An 18,626-nucleotide genomic window follows, 5' to 3' on the forward strand; every position below is an offset into this window, starting at 1 on the left:
GCTCTTTTTTTTTTTCCTCATTGTATGCCATACCGTAACCATTTTTGTTCATTATAAGCTGCCATCATTTTTAATGGCTCAGTTGAATTGTATCATGTAAAATGAACCACAGTCCACCACACCATCCCCTCATTTGGTATTAGACATGGGGCATTTTTTGCTATTTATAGATGGTAATGATGAGGAGAGCATTTTTGAGGGTTTTGTGTGTGTGTGTGTGTATTAATATTTCAAGATAGATTAGTATGCAAGGATTGTAAATTAATAATGACAGATATAACTGTCAGGGAGCAAGAATTCCTGTCCTCTTCAAGATCCTTGTAACTGGGCTGAGGCTCAAACTGGCTGAAGGAGATTAACAGGAAAAAATCAAATGTAATAGTGTACGTACAGGGAAACCATGTGGACGTGGACATTCCAAAGATGGGAGGGCATAGCGAGAGGTCTGTGGGTCATCCAGAACTAAGGGGAAGGGCAAAGGGTCTGGGACCGCAGAGTACAGGAAAGCACTTCACGGGGCCATAAGGAGAAGAGCAGATGTTTGGTAATTAGATGTTTGCTCTGCCTTACAGATGGGTCACTTAAATAAAATTGATCTCTGCTAATAGCTCTTATTCCGGAAAAGACCCTTGATTTAGATTCTTTTATGTGCTTAATGGAAGGGCAGAAGTTTCTTTTGAGCCCACAGGGTCTCCTTGCCTTCAGCTCAAAAGAATCTCCGTGCCAAAGTGGCCCATCTTGGAGGCGGCCTATCCTTGGCCCCTACCTAACAATTAACAGTAAAAATGGAAGTATTTCTCTTGTACTGTGTATTTCATTTTGTGAAGATGCCGGTGCTTATATTCTTGAAATTATTTTCCCTTTTCTTTTCTCTTCGGTCTTTCGATCTTTTGTTCGACCTTAGTCTTTTCATAATCTATATTTACCGAATGGTAGTTGAGAAATCCTTGAAATACTTATTTTATATACCATGGGTATTTTGGTTATTTCCTGTCTTTTTGGGTATTTTTATATTCTCAGACTTTATCCATTTGATGATGATTTCTTTCCCGTCATGTATTATTTAATTGTGTAAGAAATGGCTAAGTGAAGTAATGTTTTCAGTGATGTTTGTGGAGCCAGACAGAAGTAGGTATAGTATGCCTTTTTTTTTTTTTTTATAGATTTTATTTATTTGACAGAGATCACAAGTAGGCAGAGAGGCAGGCAGAGAAAGAGGGAGACGCTGAGCAGAGAGCCCTATATGGGGCTCGATCCCAGGACCCTGGGATCATGACCCAAGCTGAAGGCAGAGGCTTTAACCCACTGGGCCACCCAGGCGCCCCTTGGTTTTTGCTTTTAAAGAGAACTAGTGGACACAAAGCTATTTAGTTTTATTTCACACTGTTTACCGAATTTTGTGACTTAAATGTTTGATTTTCATTCTACTGTAAATTCATGATGACTAGGTAGTTCGTGGTTTGTGGTTTTCAGGTTCATCTGGTTAAGAATACTGTATAAAATTTTGTATACTTTAAATGTATATGATAATGTGTTTCCTATGCCAAATCTTAGGATTAATAGAGTATTTTAGGTTTTCTCTAAGAAGTTTCTTAAAGTCTTAGGAATTGCCTGAAAACAAAGGTTTTAGATAGAGGTGGGAGTGTAGTTTTGTAAATACTACCATATATTGAGCGTTTTCTGTGTTGGGGGAACTTCTTTCTACCAAGCTTAACATACCTGATCTTACTGAGTTCTCTTGATAACCCGGAGTTATTTAATAGGCAAAGAGACCTCCTTAGAGGTAGCTTGATAAGCCCTTGTCTTGACACTGGACCCTTTGCCTGTTTTCAGATGATTTTTAAATGAAAGATACTTTAAAAAAAAAAAAAAAAAAAAAAGGTTTGCTTCCCAGATCCCCGGTGGTCTTGCTCTGTGTACCTTATCCATGGCGGGCCTCTCTGAGGGGTGACTGTGTGAGAAAGTACTAAGGGATGAGGACATCACCTTGGCTTCTGAAGGTAAAAACAGCTGAGATTCCTCCTGCTCCAACTTTAATTTAGAGAAGGAAGGCTGGTGGGAGTGATTTTTAAACAACTTGGATCCTTTCTGTGTGCAGATTCCTTCTTAATGTAGTTAAGTGTTTGCACACTTAGCTCCGTCTTCATTTTAAAAGCTCGTCTCCCTCCTGTAGCTGGGCAGCATATTCTAAGATTTCTCCAGTATTCAAATTCCAAGAAATGGAAATTTGTTATTTGGCATGGATTTTATTTGAGGATATATTTTATGTCCTTTTTTTTTTTAAGACCAGTCTTGAGGAAATGGAATTAAAAACAGAATATCCTCCCTACCCCAGAAAACCTATCCACAGAGGTAGAGGGAAGAAAGCAGTCCTATTACTGGTAAGCGTTAAACCAGAGTGTGATGTGCATCCCAAGCTGTCCACCGAAGAGACTCAGAAGATAGACAGAAACCTACTCTTTTGTATAGCTAATTGGTTAGACACTTGACACCCATGTTTTTCAAGGCAGAATTGCTCATTTCCTTGCATCTTTATGACTGGGGGGGAGTCAAGTGACAAATTAGGCCCATCTCTTCCTAGGAAGCTGGGAGATCAGGCATTGTCTTCCTCGATGATTCTGTTTCAGGGATGGCTTTCAGGTCCTTAGGGAGACGTTCCTGAGATGTGACCCTGGCAAGAGGCTATTTAAGCCTTTAAAAAGATTCACTTACATTTGGAGAAGATTGAGACATTGTGAACAAAAGGAAGAGGGAAGGAGGCTTTTCCCTTTATTATTGCCTGGGAGAATCAAGCCTCTTATTTTTAATTTGCCTTTATGCCAGTAATTGTATTAACCTGTTTGCATGTATAGCCGAGGATTCCCTTAGTGATTTTAGGGTTGGTTGGTTAAAATAATGCCCTCGATCTCCATAGCACATTTGTTACTAGGACCTCTAAAGGCTTTTCAAACATTTCTTACTTTCATTTGTTAGCTTACAGAAGTACTTTAGACGCTGTTTTAATGTCACGGTGTTACTGTTGTGTGTGTGTATGTGTGTTTTGTCTTTTGCTCATGACACGGGACTTTATGGTAGTCCTGCTTGGGCTTCATGAGAGTAGGACGGAAATCTTGGACAGTGATACTTGTAAAGTTAACAGTATCAGCATCTGTGACACGTTGTAATAAAAAGACTAAGTTGGGAGTTTTGTTGCTAGTTTTGGAAATGTGTACCAAGAAGCTCTAGATGCTTTTAGACATAAGATAAGCAGGGTTAAGCTGTCTGTTGTTACAAGCCTTTGTCTGAAGGGCTACAGCTGCATACCGGATTTAGTTGCTAATGTGGGTGAAGTCTGTTGGTTTGTACTAAAACTTGGCTGAGTGTCTGGGATGTGGCACGTGTTTTACAGTCATCTTAAAGGGGCTTACCAGACAGGAGTTTGCATGTCTGTAATCGAAGTTACGATCATCAGTTAAAATGAGAGAACTTGGCCTATTGGTTCTGTGTTCATGAACACATGAAATAAGTTGTCCTTGTACTTGTTTGTTAACTCTCTGATGTATCTCTGTACAGAGTAGTCTAGGGAAATAATTTGGATAACTCAGCAGTAATTTTGTAATAGTGGAATTGCATTGATGTTTAAAGGAATATCAGTGTTCTTATTTTAGTTATGGTGTTTCTAGAAAAGACGGGAACATGGATTGGAACAGTGTAGAGCAGGACACATCAGGCCTTGTTGGTGTCTTGAGTTTGCATCTGCCTAGGTGGCAGCGTAGAATGGAATTAAGCCTCTAAGTATGGAGGGAGCTTCAGAACTGCAGACTGACACCAGGAGAGGGAAGATCTGCTCGCATGGAACATGGTACTGACTTACATAGTGTTCAGGGACTTCTAAAGCCAGATTTTACTGGGGGAAAATGTAATGTACTTTCAAGGATTCTCCCTTATATCTCACCGGATAGTGCTAACAACTTTCAAACATTTTCATTTGTATTAGAACATAATAAATACTAATTTTAAAGGCAGATCTTTGAGGCATGTACTGTTTTCTTGACACTTTCGGGAGAAAAATGAATTCTCGGGAATCCTATTCTGATAAGTTAAATGTGAAAATTTTGTCAAATAGGAATATTCTTAAAGTTGGTTTTTTAAATGAGTTGTGTGTTCTAAAATACTCTCTCTGATTGCTTTTAGGTTACCTAGGGTATGAATTAATACAGACTTGGAAACTGAAAGAACTTAGAATCAGCATTTTGAGGTAAATATGTACCTATTAAAATAGTGCTAAGGTTTCCCCATTCTGCTTTGTTAACCTTCTAGCAAATCAAACTTGTCTCTGAAGTGAGAAAGTGTAACCAGAGCATGTCCTTGTCCTCGCGCGGTCTGGACGAGACGGAGATGCGTATGACGGCTGCTCTCCCTGAGCTGCTGGTAGCGAAGCCGTCCAGGATGTTGAGCACAAGCCCGAGCGGGGGTCACAGCTGACCGGATCAGCACCTGGTGACTCAGTTAAGCTTTCTGGCTCAGGGCTCACGCTTCCCTTCTCTCTGAACTGTAGTCTCTGAGGAGAACCACACTACATTTGTATGCATTTATAACAGTATTGATGAGCTATGTTCTGCATTCTTTTATTCGCGAATGCATTCTGTAAAAGAGACCATGGTATGGGTTCAGCCGTGGCATTTTTAATTCCATCTTGAGACACTGAAATCACTGACCATTTGCGTCCGTGTATCGAGTGATTGGGGTTTCTCTGCCGAGTGCCTCTCCTGGTGATCTTTGTTTCTTTTGTGTGTGTGAATTTAGGAAATAACACATGCTTGTCTTCTTTTTTTCCCCCTTTGTCCCTGGCACTATCTTTAGATTTCCCTGTATCCATTTGGAAATCTTTTCTTGGACTTGCCTCCAGCTTTTTCTCTCCCCCCAATCTCTGGGAATTAGGCGTGCGCTTGTCATAGCGCGTCCTCTCGTTCTTTGTTCAGACAGCAGCAACCCAGATGTCTTTTGTGTAAAATTTAATGTAAAATAGTGGTCTTTTATCTAACTCCTCATGCCAATAGGGCTTTCTTATAAGATGTGTTTGTATTCTTGTTTAAGTGCAGGAATCTTACATTTGGCTATTTTTGCATTTATTTTTAGAGCAGAAGCTTGGGCATGCTGTGATTTTCCAATAAACCGCTATCACAATGCCAAAGTGCAGTTCAGACAACAGCAACACAGAGATCTCAAACATTAACACGGTAAATCTGTGACTTATCATATGTGGAAGGAGGAAGAGTGTTTATTCATGTGTTTTACTCCATTATTTCTGAGTGAATAATAGATGGAAATTACAAAACAGCCTCACTGATTTCATGAATGTAGATTGGCCAGAAAGTTAAGATCTGTGATTAAAAAACAGTTGGGAGGAGTTGTCTGTTGGCTCCGTGAAAGCCGCTCACCCGATAGTTCATCTGCGAGACCGCAGGACTTCTGCTGACCAGCGGGGATTCAGAACTTCTCATTAAGACCGAGTTAAGGAAAAAAAAAAATCTATTTAAACATGTCAAAGAAAATAAAAATTGGCAAAGTTGTAGATTTTTCTGTTTCCACATTATTGGATAACCTCTCACTTTTTTCATCATGGATTTGTTTGTGTTTTCTAGGAATAGGAATAGGAAATGTATCTCTGGGGCCAGCCACTATATATGAAATGAATGAGGATTAACTTAGCGGTTATGACATGATGGAGAAGTTCACTGAGGGTTCAATCGCCGTCCTCCACTGCCTTACAGGTCCTCTCCAGCCCATCTCCTCACCCCCCCTCCACACCGCCCTCCAGTTGGGGAGGGCATGGATTTCCAAAACATAGAGAACTGGCTTTTGGACTGTGACCAGTTCACAGTTGTTGGGTGACACTCATGAATCTCTCGTTGAGTTCATCAGATACTTATGTAAACACACATACGGCATGTTGTAGCAGGAGATAGAGGAGCTGTAGACAATGAGACGTGCATCTTTCTCTTAGGTAGCACGTGCGCTGGTGAAGGATAAGGCGTGTATATGTGTGTCTCTGTGCATGTATGTGCAGGATGACAAAATTTGAAAGGCAGACAGAAGCTCTTGGAAGCTTTTTTTTTTTTCCCCCCAAGATCTTATTTATTTGAGAGAGAGAATGAGCAGGGGGAGAGGCAGAGGGAGAAGCAGGCTCCCCTGCTGAGCAGGGAGCCAGACATGGGGCTCGATCCCAGGACCCTGAGATCATGGCCTGAGCTGAAGGCGGCCACTCAGCCGACCCAAGCCCCTGCCCTGCCCTCTGATTGGAAGGTTTTTATGACACTTTTCATCCTACAAAGTTGCCCTGCTTGTTTGCCATGTTCTGGGTTTGGTTGGATACAGTGGGGATGACCCAAGTCATCCCCATGAGACCTACAGCTCCTGTATGCGAGGAAATCCCAGTCCAGCCGGTCATTTTTGTTTATTGACTTTTTAAAAGTCTTTATTTGGAAATAACTTCAAACGTACGGGCCAAGTTACAAGAGTAAGCATAGGACAAAGAACACGTGCTCTGCCCCATTCGCTTTGCACACTTCTCTGTGTGTGTGTGGTTTCTTTTTCTGACCCATTTGAGAATGAGTTGCATACATCTCATGGCTCTTTACCCCGAGATGCTTTGGGGTGTATTTCTTAGGAATAAGGATACTTTCTTAACAGCCATAGTGCAGTTACCGGCTTCGCTGACCTGAACGGTTTCGTGAGGGGCTCTGTGACGCCCTTGATGGCGTTGTCCTGTAGTACAGGACCCAGTCGGAGATCTCTCGCTGCATTTAGCTGTTGTGCCTCTTTGTAGTCTTCTTTAATTTGGAGGATTTCTGTAGTTTTTCTTTATATTTTATTCCTTTTTGAAGTCTATAGATTCTCTTTTAAAAAATGGACTTTTTTTTAAATAGTCTTTTTGAGACTGCCTCTCTGGAGTAATTAGTTATTACTATTAGCGCTGTTACCCTGTGAGATGAAGTGGTGACAGCGGTGACAGTGGCAGGAGGAGGGGTGCTGCGGGTTCCTGGCTGGATGTGGTGTTTGGAGGTGGAGGAAGAGGTACTTGGAGATTTGCATTGCTGCCTTCTTCCTGTCCTAGTCTCGCTGGCTGCTGGGATGTAGCCTTATTCCTGACACCTTTTGCCATGTTTTAGATGGTCTTGGATTAGCATTTGGCTTGGACGAAAAGTGAGTGGGTCAGGCTTGCGCATAAATCATTCCAGACAGTGGGCAGCCTGTCACAACGAAGATGTCGAGAGGTATCCCCAGGATGGAGGTCAGGTGGGAAGCGCCCGCCGTGTTGGCTGTGGGCCTCCAGAATGACCTGCTGCGTCTCCGGAGGGTGGGTGTGGTGGGTTTGACTTCGGGTTCTGTGCAGCCGTGTGGAGTAAAAAGCTTGACTGATGAACCTGATAAACCTCATTGCTCCTTAATACCCACTTGGGTGTGTCTGTCCTCACCAGCCGCGTAGGAATTGACATTGGTTTGAACAACCATGAGCTGGCGGGCGCCACCAGTGGGCCTGAGGACTTGAGCAAAGTGAACGCCAAGTGTGGGGTAAAAAGATGGCTGTTGGGCTTTGGTTGAGTAGATAAAGAGCACGTTGTGTCTCCGGGAGAATGGTAGTTGTCAGAGTGGACTCCAGAATCCTTGGCTTGCCGTCTTCCTCTGAGAACGGTGACGAGGAAGGTTGTGCTGTCTGGTCCAGTGGCACCTGCCCCGCGGAGGTCCCGGGCCGCCACAGCCCTGTGCCCCCTGCCGCTGGCTTGGGATCGCGCTGCTGTTAGCTGGATGCTGAGTTGTCAGCTGAGCTAATCCCTGGAATCGGACGTGGTATCATGCCTGTGCCTAGAAGAGACTACACTTGAGACTCCTTGTTGGATCAGGTGGGACAGCTTCAGTCACTCTGCTGTGTCACGGTTGTGCATTTCACGTGTCAGGAGAGTCAGAGGTTCGTGTCAAGGAACAGAGTGGGCTTCTTTCCTTCTGGTTTCGCAGAGTGGTAACAATGAGCGCTCCGAAGCAGGATTAGGGTGAAAACTTCCTTGAGGGGCAAGTAAATTCTGCTGGCAGTCCGAAAGCTGATGGACTTTCATGGTGAGGTTTGAGACCTTAATACTCTAATCTGCAGGTTAGGAGTTTTAAGAAGACTCCTGTTTGGTCTGTCATTTTACAGAATCAAATTTCTCGTTGGGAAAGCGTGCGTGAAACACAGAAAAGTGCTTACGTACCAAGAAAAACTCACAGAATGGTGCACTGGCTTTAATTTATCTAGGATGTGTGTAATTTTAAAGGTACATATTTAAATAGTTGGTCAGTTGTGCCATTGTGATAGGCTGTCAATTGAGAAAAAGACCTTGTGTGTTTATGGGCTATTGATAAAACGATAAAATGTTGGCAGGCTTTTGAATCTTTCTTATGTGCAGGCACAGTGTCCGCCATCCATTATCTCATAAGTTTATCAATAATGGCATCAAAGAATTGACAAAGAATGTTTGAAATGTATTTAAGCGCCTATCAACTGTGCTTCATATGTACGTATATGTTTAAAAAGGCATCATGTTCATATTGTGTTTAAAACTGTATGAGAAAAGGCATAGTTCTCTATCACTAAATATAGACACAGATTTTCTTCGTGGGTTCAAAGGATTCCGTTGTGTCATACCTGTACCATAATTTACATAGCTCGCGTTTTTGTTCATACATTCGAGGGTGTTTCTTGCTTTCAAGGAATAATGCGCAGTATATACTTGTGTACTTGTGTCTGTGTAGTCGCCTAGTTCTTTCAGATAAGTTTCTAGATGTAGAATTGCCGGGTTGGAGAGTGTGGAACACTTGACTTTTTAAAATGATCCTCTTAGATCAAGAAAAAACGAAAACAATTATAGGAAAAGTGTGAAAGGGTCCACAGGAATGATATGCTGATGTTTCTCTTGTTTCTGTGCTTTCTTTTGTTCTTAACCCTGCATGGTGGTGTAATGGTCTTCTTTTCCCTTTTGTAGTAAGCTGTGCTAGAGCAGAAGGCAATGAAAGAAGCACTGGATGAGTGAAAAGCCCTGCTTTGCAGCCCCTCAGCATGGCAGGCCTGCAGCTCATGACCCCTGCCTCCTCACCAATGGGTCCTTTCTTTGGACTGCCATGGCAACAAGAAGCAATTCATGATAACATTTACACGCCAAGAAAATATCAGGTACTAATGAGAACACTAATACTGGAGCATTTTCACTAAAATGGAATAAATTAGCATATAGTTGACACTACTTATATAAAACCCTTTTACCTTTTCAAGCTCTCCTCTTCTGATTAATTTTCTCATTCCAGATACTTTTGTTCTTAATAGTCCTTTTCTTTTCTAACAGCTGCCAGGTAATTGATTTGAGAGTTTTATTTGTGAACATCCTTATTTTTTTTTCCCTCTGAAAACCTCCCCGCTCCTTAATACCCACTCGGGTGTGTCTGTCCTCACGAGCTGCGTAGGAATTGACGTTGGTTTGAACAACCATGAGCTGGCGGGACCCTGGTTACTATGAACTCAGTCATTCAGATTCTTGGAAGTTTTCTGTGCCCCTGAAAAATAATTCTTAAAGAAATTGTGAATGTCCTTCCTTGCATGTTTGCACAACACAGCTGCACAGTCACAGGCATTTTTTTAAAAAAAGAGCTTATTTATTTATTTGACAGAGAGATCACAAGTAGGCAGAGAGGCAGGCAGAGAGAGAGGGGGAAGCAGGCTCCCCGCTGAGCAGAGAGCCCGATGCGGGACTCGATCCCAGGACCCTGAGATCATGACCGGAGCCGAAGGCAGCGGCTTTAGCCCACTCAGCCACGCGGGCGCCCCACAGTCACAGGCCTGTGATGACTCTTACGTACAGATACAGAAGGTCTGTTTCTTGGCAGAGTCATCAGAGGGAGATTGTAGAAAACAGTGACGTTTCCTGGATTAAAAGAAAACCCGATTTTCCCAACCTTGTACTTCGGTAAGAAGTGTATAATCTTTGCCCCCCGCTGTATTTCTAGGTTGAACTGCTTGAAGCAGCTCTGGATCATAACACCATCGTCTGTTTAAACACTGGCTCAGGGAAGACGTTTATCGCAGTACTACTCACTAAAGAGCTGTCCTATCAGATCAGGGGAGACTTCAACAGAAATGGAAAAAGGACGGTGTTCTTGGTCAACTCTGGTAATAAAAAAATTATTTTGTGAAATTGCGTGGAGGAAATTGCATGAGAGTTTATGGTGAAGCCCAGTTTCTCTGTGGGCATTCAGTTAGATGATTGAAAGTATAGAGCGTTCGAGAAATAATGTCTTTGTTGAAATTGTGGTAGCAGAGACATCATTTTGACTTTTTTCTTAACTTTGTAGCAGGCCTCTTTTTTAAGTGTTAGCATTTTATTCTATGGGGGTTAGACTTCAGCTTTTTCCTTAAATGTAATTGCATTATTTTTTTTAAAGATTTTTTTTTTAAATTTTTATTTATTTGAAGACAGAAATCACAAGTAGGCAGAGAGGCAGGCAGAGAGAGAGGGGGAAGGCAGGCTCCCTGCTGAGCAGAGAGCCCGATGCAGGACTCGATCCCAGGACCCTGGGATCATGACCTGAGCCGAAGGCAGAGGCTTTAACCCACTGAGCCACCCAGGCGCCCCATTAAATGTAATTGCATTTAATTCTGATTCTGCATTCTTTGCTTGAGTGACTTTTTGGAACATCATCACATCTAAGCCTTGACAGTTATTTTTGCTCTCAATGTTTTAGCTTTGCAAAGTATGTCAAAGGGTGCTTGATGATGAGATCAGTAACTTTTTGATTTATGACTTTGCTATGCCAGTTACAGAAGGGAAGTTGGATGCTTCTTAAGAGTTAGATATTCAGTAAGACTTTATGATACTGGTTTGTATGGGTTTGGGATTATGTATTAAGAGTATCAGTGTGAACCCAAGCTGCTCGTAGGGCATGAGTATTACCCTGCCGCTGCTCTCCTTTTTTTTTTTTTTTTAAGATTGTTTCGGTGTGTGATGTTCTCATGTACTTTAAACATATAGTTCTTAGTGAAATACATTTCTATTTCTTAGTGAAGTGATCCGATTTTACTGAAGAAAACAGGAGGGGTAGATCTGGAGTAGTTACCATTCTAGCCTAGAAGTTACATTCCTGGTTTGGGGAAAATCAGCCATAAATAAGGAAGTTGGTAAAAGGTTCTCTGAAGGGAATGACAGAGGGTGGGGTCTTGAATCTAGATCTAGTCAGTGCATTCTGGAGGATGAACTTGGAAACAAGATTTTAAATTGGCTATCTGAAAAATTGGGGGTTAGCTGTGATATATAGTAATAAAGATTTCCTTAGCTGTCTTAATCATTGGTAGTCTGGAGAGCCTCCTAGATACGATTTTTCATATTTACATGAAATATTATATTTGTCATCAGCAAACCAGGTTGCTCAACAAGTGTCAGCTGTCAGAACGCATTCAGATCTCAAGGTTGGGGAATACTCAAACCTAGAAGTAAACGCATCTTGGACAAAAGAGAAATGGAACCAAGAGTTTGCTAAGCACCAGGTAAGACTCCTAGAGAAATTTTACTTCAGATCCCTGCAGATCCTTGGCTTTGTTCGTGAGAGTCACCTGTAACCTTGAAAACTCTACTTTCCTGTACTGCCCTGTACTTTGTCAGCCTAAAATCTAGCCCTTACATCCTCTTTGTCTTACTTCATACAAGAGAATCAGCTCTATACTGTGATTTACTTGTTTGAAAAAATGCAATTTCTGGTGACCTATTTCCCACTTGTAGATAACCTGCTTTTCAGAAAATTTATGCTTGAGTTGAAGGTCTTGAAACTGGAGGCATTTCTTGGTTGAGATCTCTGGATCTTTGAGAGAGTGACCCGTTTCTGTGGAGGCAGCACGAGTTGAGCTACTCTTGGGTGTCAGTGGGTGACGTGGTTAAGAGGGGCTTCCTCACCAGCAGGGAGCTGTCCACAAGGACAAGTGTGTCTCACCTATGGGGCTGAGTCCTCATCGATAAAACGGTTAAATGTCTGCATGGTGATGAGTGACGACACTATAAAAGAATACTGAGTCTGCACCTTCATCCAGAAAATCTTCTCCGTTTAATGGGAAAAAAGAGGAAAACATGGTGAATTGTTTTGTGAGTTGATTAAATTGATAGGTCTTATCAGTCAAAATATGGCTGTCGGACCCTGAAAACCTGAAGTAGACTTAGTAGAGTTATTGTTAACAACATGGTCTCTGTTATCAAGGATTTTTTTTCTCATAATCTCTTCCTGTATTTTCAAAATTCTGCTTCTTGACTCCAAAGTGTAAGCCTCCATACATTTAGATTTTGTTTTGACTAATGAATTTCTTGATTCTCACCCACAGTATAATGTTTCCGTAATCTGATTTAGTCTAAGTGTATCCAGGCAGGTGAAGGTTACATTTTTATGCTGATGCCATTTTCTTTTAGGTTCTCGTTATGACTTGCTCTGTCGCCTTGAATGTTTTGAAAAATGCTTACTTATCACTGTCAGACATTAACCTTTTGGTGTTTGATGAGTGTCATCTTGCAATTCTAGACCACCCCTACCGAGAAATTATGAAGGTAAAATTTTAGTTTTTATCAGTCTTAATTCAAGTCAAGTTACTGAGCTTAAGGAGTGTTTTTATATATCAAAAGCTATAATATTAGTTACCAGATTGGGGAACTTGGTTCCATATATGAATGAATGAATATTAAATTAATTTTTACTTAAATCCATGATAATGAAATATCATAACCTACAATAAATCTAAATCTAGAATAAAATTTCTGAAACGATACAAATAAAGTACATGATCTGTGATAAGTTAATGATCTAATCTCTCATAGCATATTTAAATGAGCCTTTTTGACAAGCATGTCTTTTAAACAAGCTACAGTAACTCCATAAGTCATATTTTTAGTATCCGTCCATCTTCTCGACCTGTGTTAACACAGCAGTGTCTCTTGTTCTGGCCTTGCAGAATGAATTACTGACCGTCAGTATCTTTTGTTGTGTTAGCTCTGTGAACATTGTCCGTCGTGTCCTCGTATTTTGGGACTGACTGCTTCCATTTTAAATGGGAAATGCGATCCTGAGGAATTGGAAGAAAAGATTCAGAAACTGGAGAAAATTCTGAAGAGTAATGCTGAAACCGCAACTGACCTGGTGGTCTTGGACAGGTAGGCACTGGGGCTCAGTGGCCTTCCCGTGGCCAGCACCGAGCTCGGCCCTCGTCCCTCCTGTAGGCTCTCCTGGCCGGCGCCCGTTCAGGTGAACGGAGCGAGCGAGTTGGAGAGTTCTGTCGGGATGGTTGCCCGTAAGGGCAAGGATCTAACCTTGTGTTCACAGAGACCAGTGGATGGAGGGGTTTCTTCACTCCGAGAGAAGGTTGTAGAAGCGTGGGCGCCGACTGTTTGTGGACATAGACGAGGACCCAGAACTCAGACAGGAAATTGGTGTTCTCTCCTGTCCATGTGTGCTTGGTTGTTTCCACCTAAGTGTCCCACGGGATCCTTTGAAAGAGCACTCCTTTACTGGCAGAATTCAGTATTTTACAATATGTTTTAAAATGATTGGAAACACCCTGTAGTGTGGAAAATGGGTGTGAGTGTCTGAGAAAGCTGTGTGTGCTTTCCAGGTTTGTGTCTTTGAGAAGGTGGCTGTTTCGAGTTTCAGTAGAATGTGCACACATGCGCACATTGACTTGAGTTGGTGGAAGGGAGCCTAAAGAAGTTCGGTTTTTAAATCAATATAATTCAGTTCATAGTCAAGTGTCCTTATTAGATACGGTCTTCAGCAGGGCAAAGATGATCAGGTGGTGGCTCTTAGAACACTTACACCTAGAGGAGCTGATTTCTGAGGATGTGGACTTCAGTCAGTCGGGCTTTGAAGCTTTGAAGCCGCTACCTGGAGGCCACTAACCGAAGCCACTGAGGGGGCATCCTGTGGTCTCCCAGACCCTGATGGCGTGGACAGTGGGTCAGGGGATTCTTTGATGATTAGTCTCATTAAAAATGGCGATGTGCCTGCCATTTAATAGAAGCTTGGGGAAAGTTCTCTCTGTAGAATGAGATGAAAAGGAAGGTTTCAGATTCATGGAACTTAAGGATTCAAATGCCATAGGACAAATCTCAGCACCTTTTGGACATGTTGTTTTTGACTTCTTGAGCCTAAATGATCTGAGGTGGAGGTAAAAGGCTTTACTTCTGCTTTTATCTGCCCCGATTTAGATTGGTGGGCTTGTACACTTGAAGTTTTCAGAAGTAGATGTGTTAGAGCGTTTAAGTAAAACTGTTAAGTGATCTGTTAAATCTGATACTTCCTAGTTTTCTAAGCGTGACTCTCTGGTTAAGTATAAATGCTGGTCGAAAATAATGAGAACTATAGTAGTTAAGTATGTCTTTATTAATCATTATTAGTGCTTTTAGAATACTATGTGCTGTTCTGGTTGTCATATTTTATGAAAGGCATAAGCGATCCAAGGATGATACTGTAACTGGTTGAAAATTAGGTGAGCTTTCCTTACGAGGATACTTTAAAAACACATTAAAACAAAACTGACATTTGCAAATGCCAAAAATTTCAAATAGTATGGAAGTGGATAGATTAAATGATAACAGCCTTCCCTCTAGGATCTGCCCCCTCATCCCTGTTTCTGCTTCCAAGAAGTAATCATTGTGTTGTTTGAGTTTCTTGATGCCCAAGAAGGCAGAAGTTGAAAGTCTAAAATGTAAAAACCAAAACAGAAACCCTGAGAGAATAAGGTAATGACAAGATCCACAAAAGTCTCTGAATGTCAGGCTTAGGCAGTAGTTCCTTGAGCCCTTCCAAGTGAGCACAGGTGCAGATAAAAGTGAGTACCCCATTAGGAAGACCTCTGCGAGCCTGCCTGTGATCGCAAGGCGTAGACACGCCATCATAATGGATCGTCGTGCTATAGTGAGTTTCTGGTGCCAGCGACAACTTCTGTTTCCCCTGTTAAAGATACACTTCTCAACCGTGTGAGATCGTGGTAGACTGTGGGCCATTTACGGACAGGAGTGGCCTCTACGGCAGACTGCTGGTGGAGCTAGAGGAAGCACTTAACTTTATCAACGACTGTAACGTATCTGTGCATTCGAAGGAAAGAGATTCTACTTTAATTTCTAAACAGGTAAGAATATACAAGTAAGTAGAGAAAGCAAAATAAAAGGCTTTTGTTTATTTTATTTTCTTTTTTAAGTTTATTTATTTGACAGAGAGAGAGACAGCAAGAGAGGGAACACAAGCAGGGGGAGTGGAAGAGGGGGAAGCAGGCTCTCCGCTGAGCAGGGAGCTCTATGCGGGGCTCGATCCCAGGACCCCGGGATCACGACCCGAACTGAAGGCAGACGTTTAACGACTGAGCCACCCAGGTGTCCCTCTGTTTCTTTTTAATATCGAAATGAAAACATGTTTCTGATGAGGCTATTAAGTATGTTTTACTTTAAGGCCTTATCTTCTTATCTCTTTGAACATTTCTCATTGAATAAAGCATATTGGGTTGAGTTTACGGTTATCTAGCAGATAATTAAATATAGACCTCCCTGACTTATGGGATGGATTGGGGTTCATGTCCTGAGTCGTTCCCTGCTGAGCACTCAGACTGAGCGAATATGCCGTCTGTAACTGGGGAGGAGTCTGTCCTTCCTGAGTGGCCCGGCTTCGGGAGGAGGTCCCTTAGATCAGTGGTCCTCAAAGTGTGGCCTCCAATGCAGCCGTGTCCCTGTTCCCCCTGGAACTTGTTTGAAAGGCAGATTGGGGTTCCATCCTTCACCTGCTAGAGCCCTGGTGGAGGGGTGCAGCTTTCTGAGCGTTGACAGGTACTCCAGTTATCCCGATGTGTTAAAATTTGAGACCCACCGTCCGAGGACTTTGCAGCCATTTGTGAATAAGACTGTTGAATCTGAGTCTCTCTTTCTTTCCTGCTGATTTGCTCTGGAGGAGCAATGCCTAGACTCTTCTCGATCCTTGATTTCTCATTAAGTCTGTATTGCACCCGGTTTGTCTTTTACTTGCCTGTGGAGCTGACAGTTCCTCGGTTACAGCCTGGCTGTGGATTTACGTTCTGCTCGGAGCTAGACTTGTAAGATGTAGCGCGCCACGTGTAAAGTGCAAGGATCCCTACAGTAAAATACAGTGATACCTAAATGAAATCACTTCTTTGATACCTAAAATAAAATTGCTCTGCTACATAATTCCTTGCATATTTACCTGGAAGTAAATGACTCATTTCTACTTGTAACTAATAACAGACCTGAAATTAAATTTTATTAACCTTATACAGTTGCATCTTTTATTTTCTATTATTATTTTTTCTGGGGAAAACAAAAGGATGGTTCTGGGCATACACACACACACACACACATATATGTACATATACATACATATGCACGTATGCATGTATATATATATATGAAAAAGTAGAGATTGAAAAGACCACTGGCTATTACCCGCCCCCGACCTTGAGGAATTGACCTCAGTGTTTATGCTAGCGGGGAACATTTATTTTGAAGGTGCAGATGGAAGACAGCTTAAATCCCAGTTATACCTCGTATGAAAATGCTACCTGATTACTCTTTAGCATTTGGCTCTTTCCTTTTTTTGTAGATCCTCTCAGACTGTCGTGCAGTACTGGTGGTTCTGGGCCCCTGGTGTGCAGATAAAGTCGCTGGAATGATGGTAAGAGAATTGCAGAAATACATCAAGCACGAGCAAGAGGAGCTGCACAGGAAATTTCTCTTGTTTACAGACACCTTCCTGAGGAAAATACACGCTCTGTGTGAAGAGCACTTCTCTCCTGCCTCCCTTGACCTGAAATTTGTGACTCCTAAAGTAATAAAACTCCTTGAAATCTTACGCAAATACAAACCGTACGAGCGGCAGCAGTTTGAGAGTGTTGAGTGGTACAATAATCGTAACCAGGATAATTACGTGTCTTGGAGTGATTCTGAGGATGATGACGAGGATGAAGAAATCGAAGAAAAGGAAAAGCCAGAGACAAATTTTCCTTCTCCGTTTACCAATATTTTATGCGGAATCATTTTTGTGGAAAGAAGATACACAGCTGTTGTCTTAAACAGGTAAATCTCTTAAGATTAATGGACATCCTTTTGCCTAGTAGAATAGGGCAGTGTTTGGTTCCGGGAAGTGCTGTGCCGTAATAATAGCTTTGAACCTGGCAGAAGGCTTAGGTGAGCGTCCTCCGTTCGGCACCGCTGTAATTCACCGTCGCGCTGTGCGGGAGTCTTCAGGGAGGACGTTTGTGGGACTGGAGCTTTCCCGAAAGGCTAGATTTGACGGGACCTGGGATTTATTTTTTTTTCCTTAAAGGTGGATAATCTATTCTAATCCATTTAAAATAGAGAGTAAGTGTAGAAAGATGAAGTTATATTAAGGGAAAGCAATTTTTGTTTTGTTTTGCTTTTTTATTTTGATTCAATTCATATGCGGTTCATCTGTGACTGTGTTAGGCATTGTGTTGAGCCATTTCACACCAAGCTTTCTCCTTCAGGTAATCTTAGGATACATTTTACGTAAGAATTATTGTGGCTTTCTTTGTTGTTGTTGTTAACTTTTTTATCTTAACCAATATTGATTCAGGTTTTGCAAGTCTGAAGTGGAAAAAGTTCGGAACAGTTGGGTTTGCGTTTTGGTTTGGTTCATAGACTATATATTAAAATTTTCTGAATCAGAAGAAAATAAGAAGGTTAGGGAAGAATTCAGAGAATATTGGCAAAAGAGGACAGTTCCTTCAAGTTAGACTGTGGATTCCCATGTCCACCTGCTTCTTCATTAGAAGTTGATTTTTCCAGAACACAGATCCGGCCAGAGAGCTGTACTCTAGATTTGTGTCACATGGTCAGGGAATGCATGGTTCTTCTGGTGTGTGTACAGATGCTGTGGTATATAAGGCCACAAAGGGTCCTCAGTTTGTACTTCAGACAATGATCTGTTTCTCTGTGAGATCCATTAATTGGCCAGACTTGATCTCTAAGCGCCAGTTGTGCACAGAGTGATGATCTCTGAGGAGAAATTCAGCTTTGGTTCCTGTGGTAATTTGGGATTTTTTTTTTTTTTTTCTTTTCCTAAACTGCTTCTGACTCTTTGGGGGCTTTGAAAACTTACTGGAGTAATGAGAAATTGGACTCTGGGGTAGTCATCTGGCAGTTTTTAGTCTGGTAATTTTCATAGTCATTGGGCCTGATCCCTATGATGAATACAAAGTAAAATGACCTTAGGTAGTGAATTACATTGGAATCAGAAGTTTAAGGTTGGAAAGGGACTCATTGACTATCTAATCCAGCCCACTTATTTTTATAAAAAAAAGAAAGGGCCTCAGGAGGAAAAGTGATTTGCTCTGAGTTAAATTGCTAGGCAGTGGCAGAGACAATTCTAGAATCCTGATATCCTACATCCTAGTTTTCAGGTCCTTCTGCAGTCATAGTGCCCCTGGGCATCAGAGAACACTAAAAATCCGTGCGGAAGACGGCCAGGAGACAGACCAGGGAGAGCCTGAACGTCAGGATTATTTCTTAGAATGGGGGAAAAGGCATTTCAGGGGTCAGAGAAGTTGAATATCAGCACAGTTCCCAGCC

At 41.9% G+C, this 18,626-nt stretch overlaps 1 protein-coding gene across 5 annotated transcripts in view; it reads left to right on the forward strand.

The window, feature by feature from the left end:
* Positions 1–18,626, forward strand: part of DICER1 (dicer 1, ribonuclease III) — a 67,520-nt gene that overhangs the window by 17,499 nt on the left and 31,395 nt on the right. For 3 of the 5 annotated variants that reach the window (XM_032837472.1, XM_032837467.1, XM_032837470.1), the window contains exons 2-10: positions 4,174–4,237; positions 5,119–5,219; positions 9,000–9,187; positions 10,015–10,177; positions 11,418–11,548; positions 12,456–12,590; positions 13,030–13,190; positions 14,995–15,163; positions 16,639–17,111. In XM_032837472.1, coding sequence (XP_032693363.1) covers positions 9,074–9,187; positions 10,015–10,177; positions 11,418–11,548; positions 12,456–12,590; positions 13,030–13,190; positions 14,995–15,163; positions 16,639–17,111 — 1,346 coding nt within the window. In that variant the 5' untranslated portion in view covers positions 4,174–4,237; positions 5,119–5,219; positions 9,000–9,073. The remainder of the gene's footprint in view (positions 1–4,173; positions 4,238–5,118; positions 5,220–8,999; positions 9,188–10,014; positions 10,178–11,417; positions 11,549–12,455; positions 12,591–13,029; positions 13,191–14,994; positions 15,164–16,638; positions 17,112–18,626) is intronic. The other 2 variants (XM_032837468.1, XM_032837469.1) reach the window with 2 other exon arrangements.

This window comes from Lontra canadensis, unplaced genomic scaffold, assembly GCF_010015895.1.
Source record: "Lontra canadensis isolate GAN:19392208 unplaced genomic scaffold, GSC_riverotter_1.0 scaffold98, whole genome shotgun sequence".
In the NCBI taxonomy this organism is placed as follows: Eukaryota; Metazoa; Chordata; class Mammalia; order Carnivora; family Mustelidae; genus Lontra; species Lontra canadensis.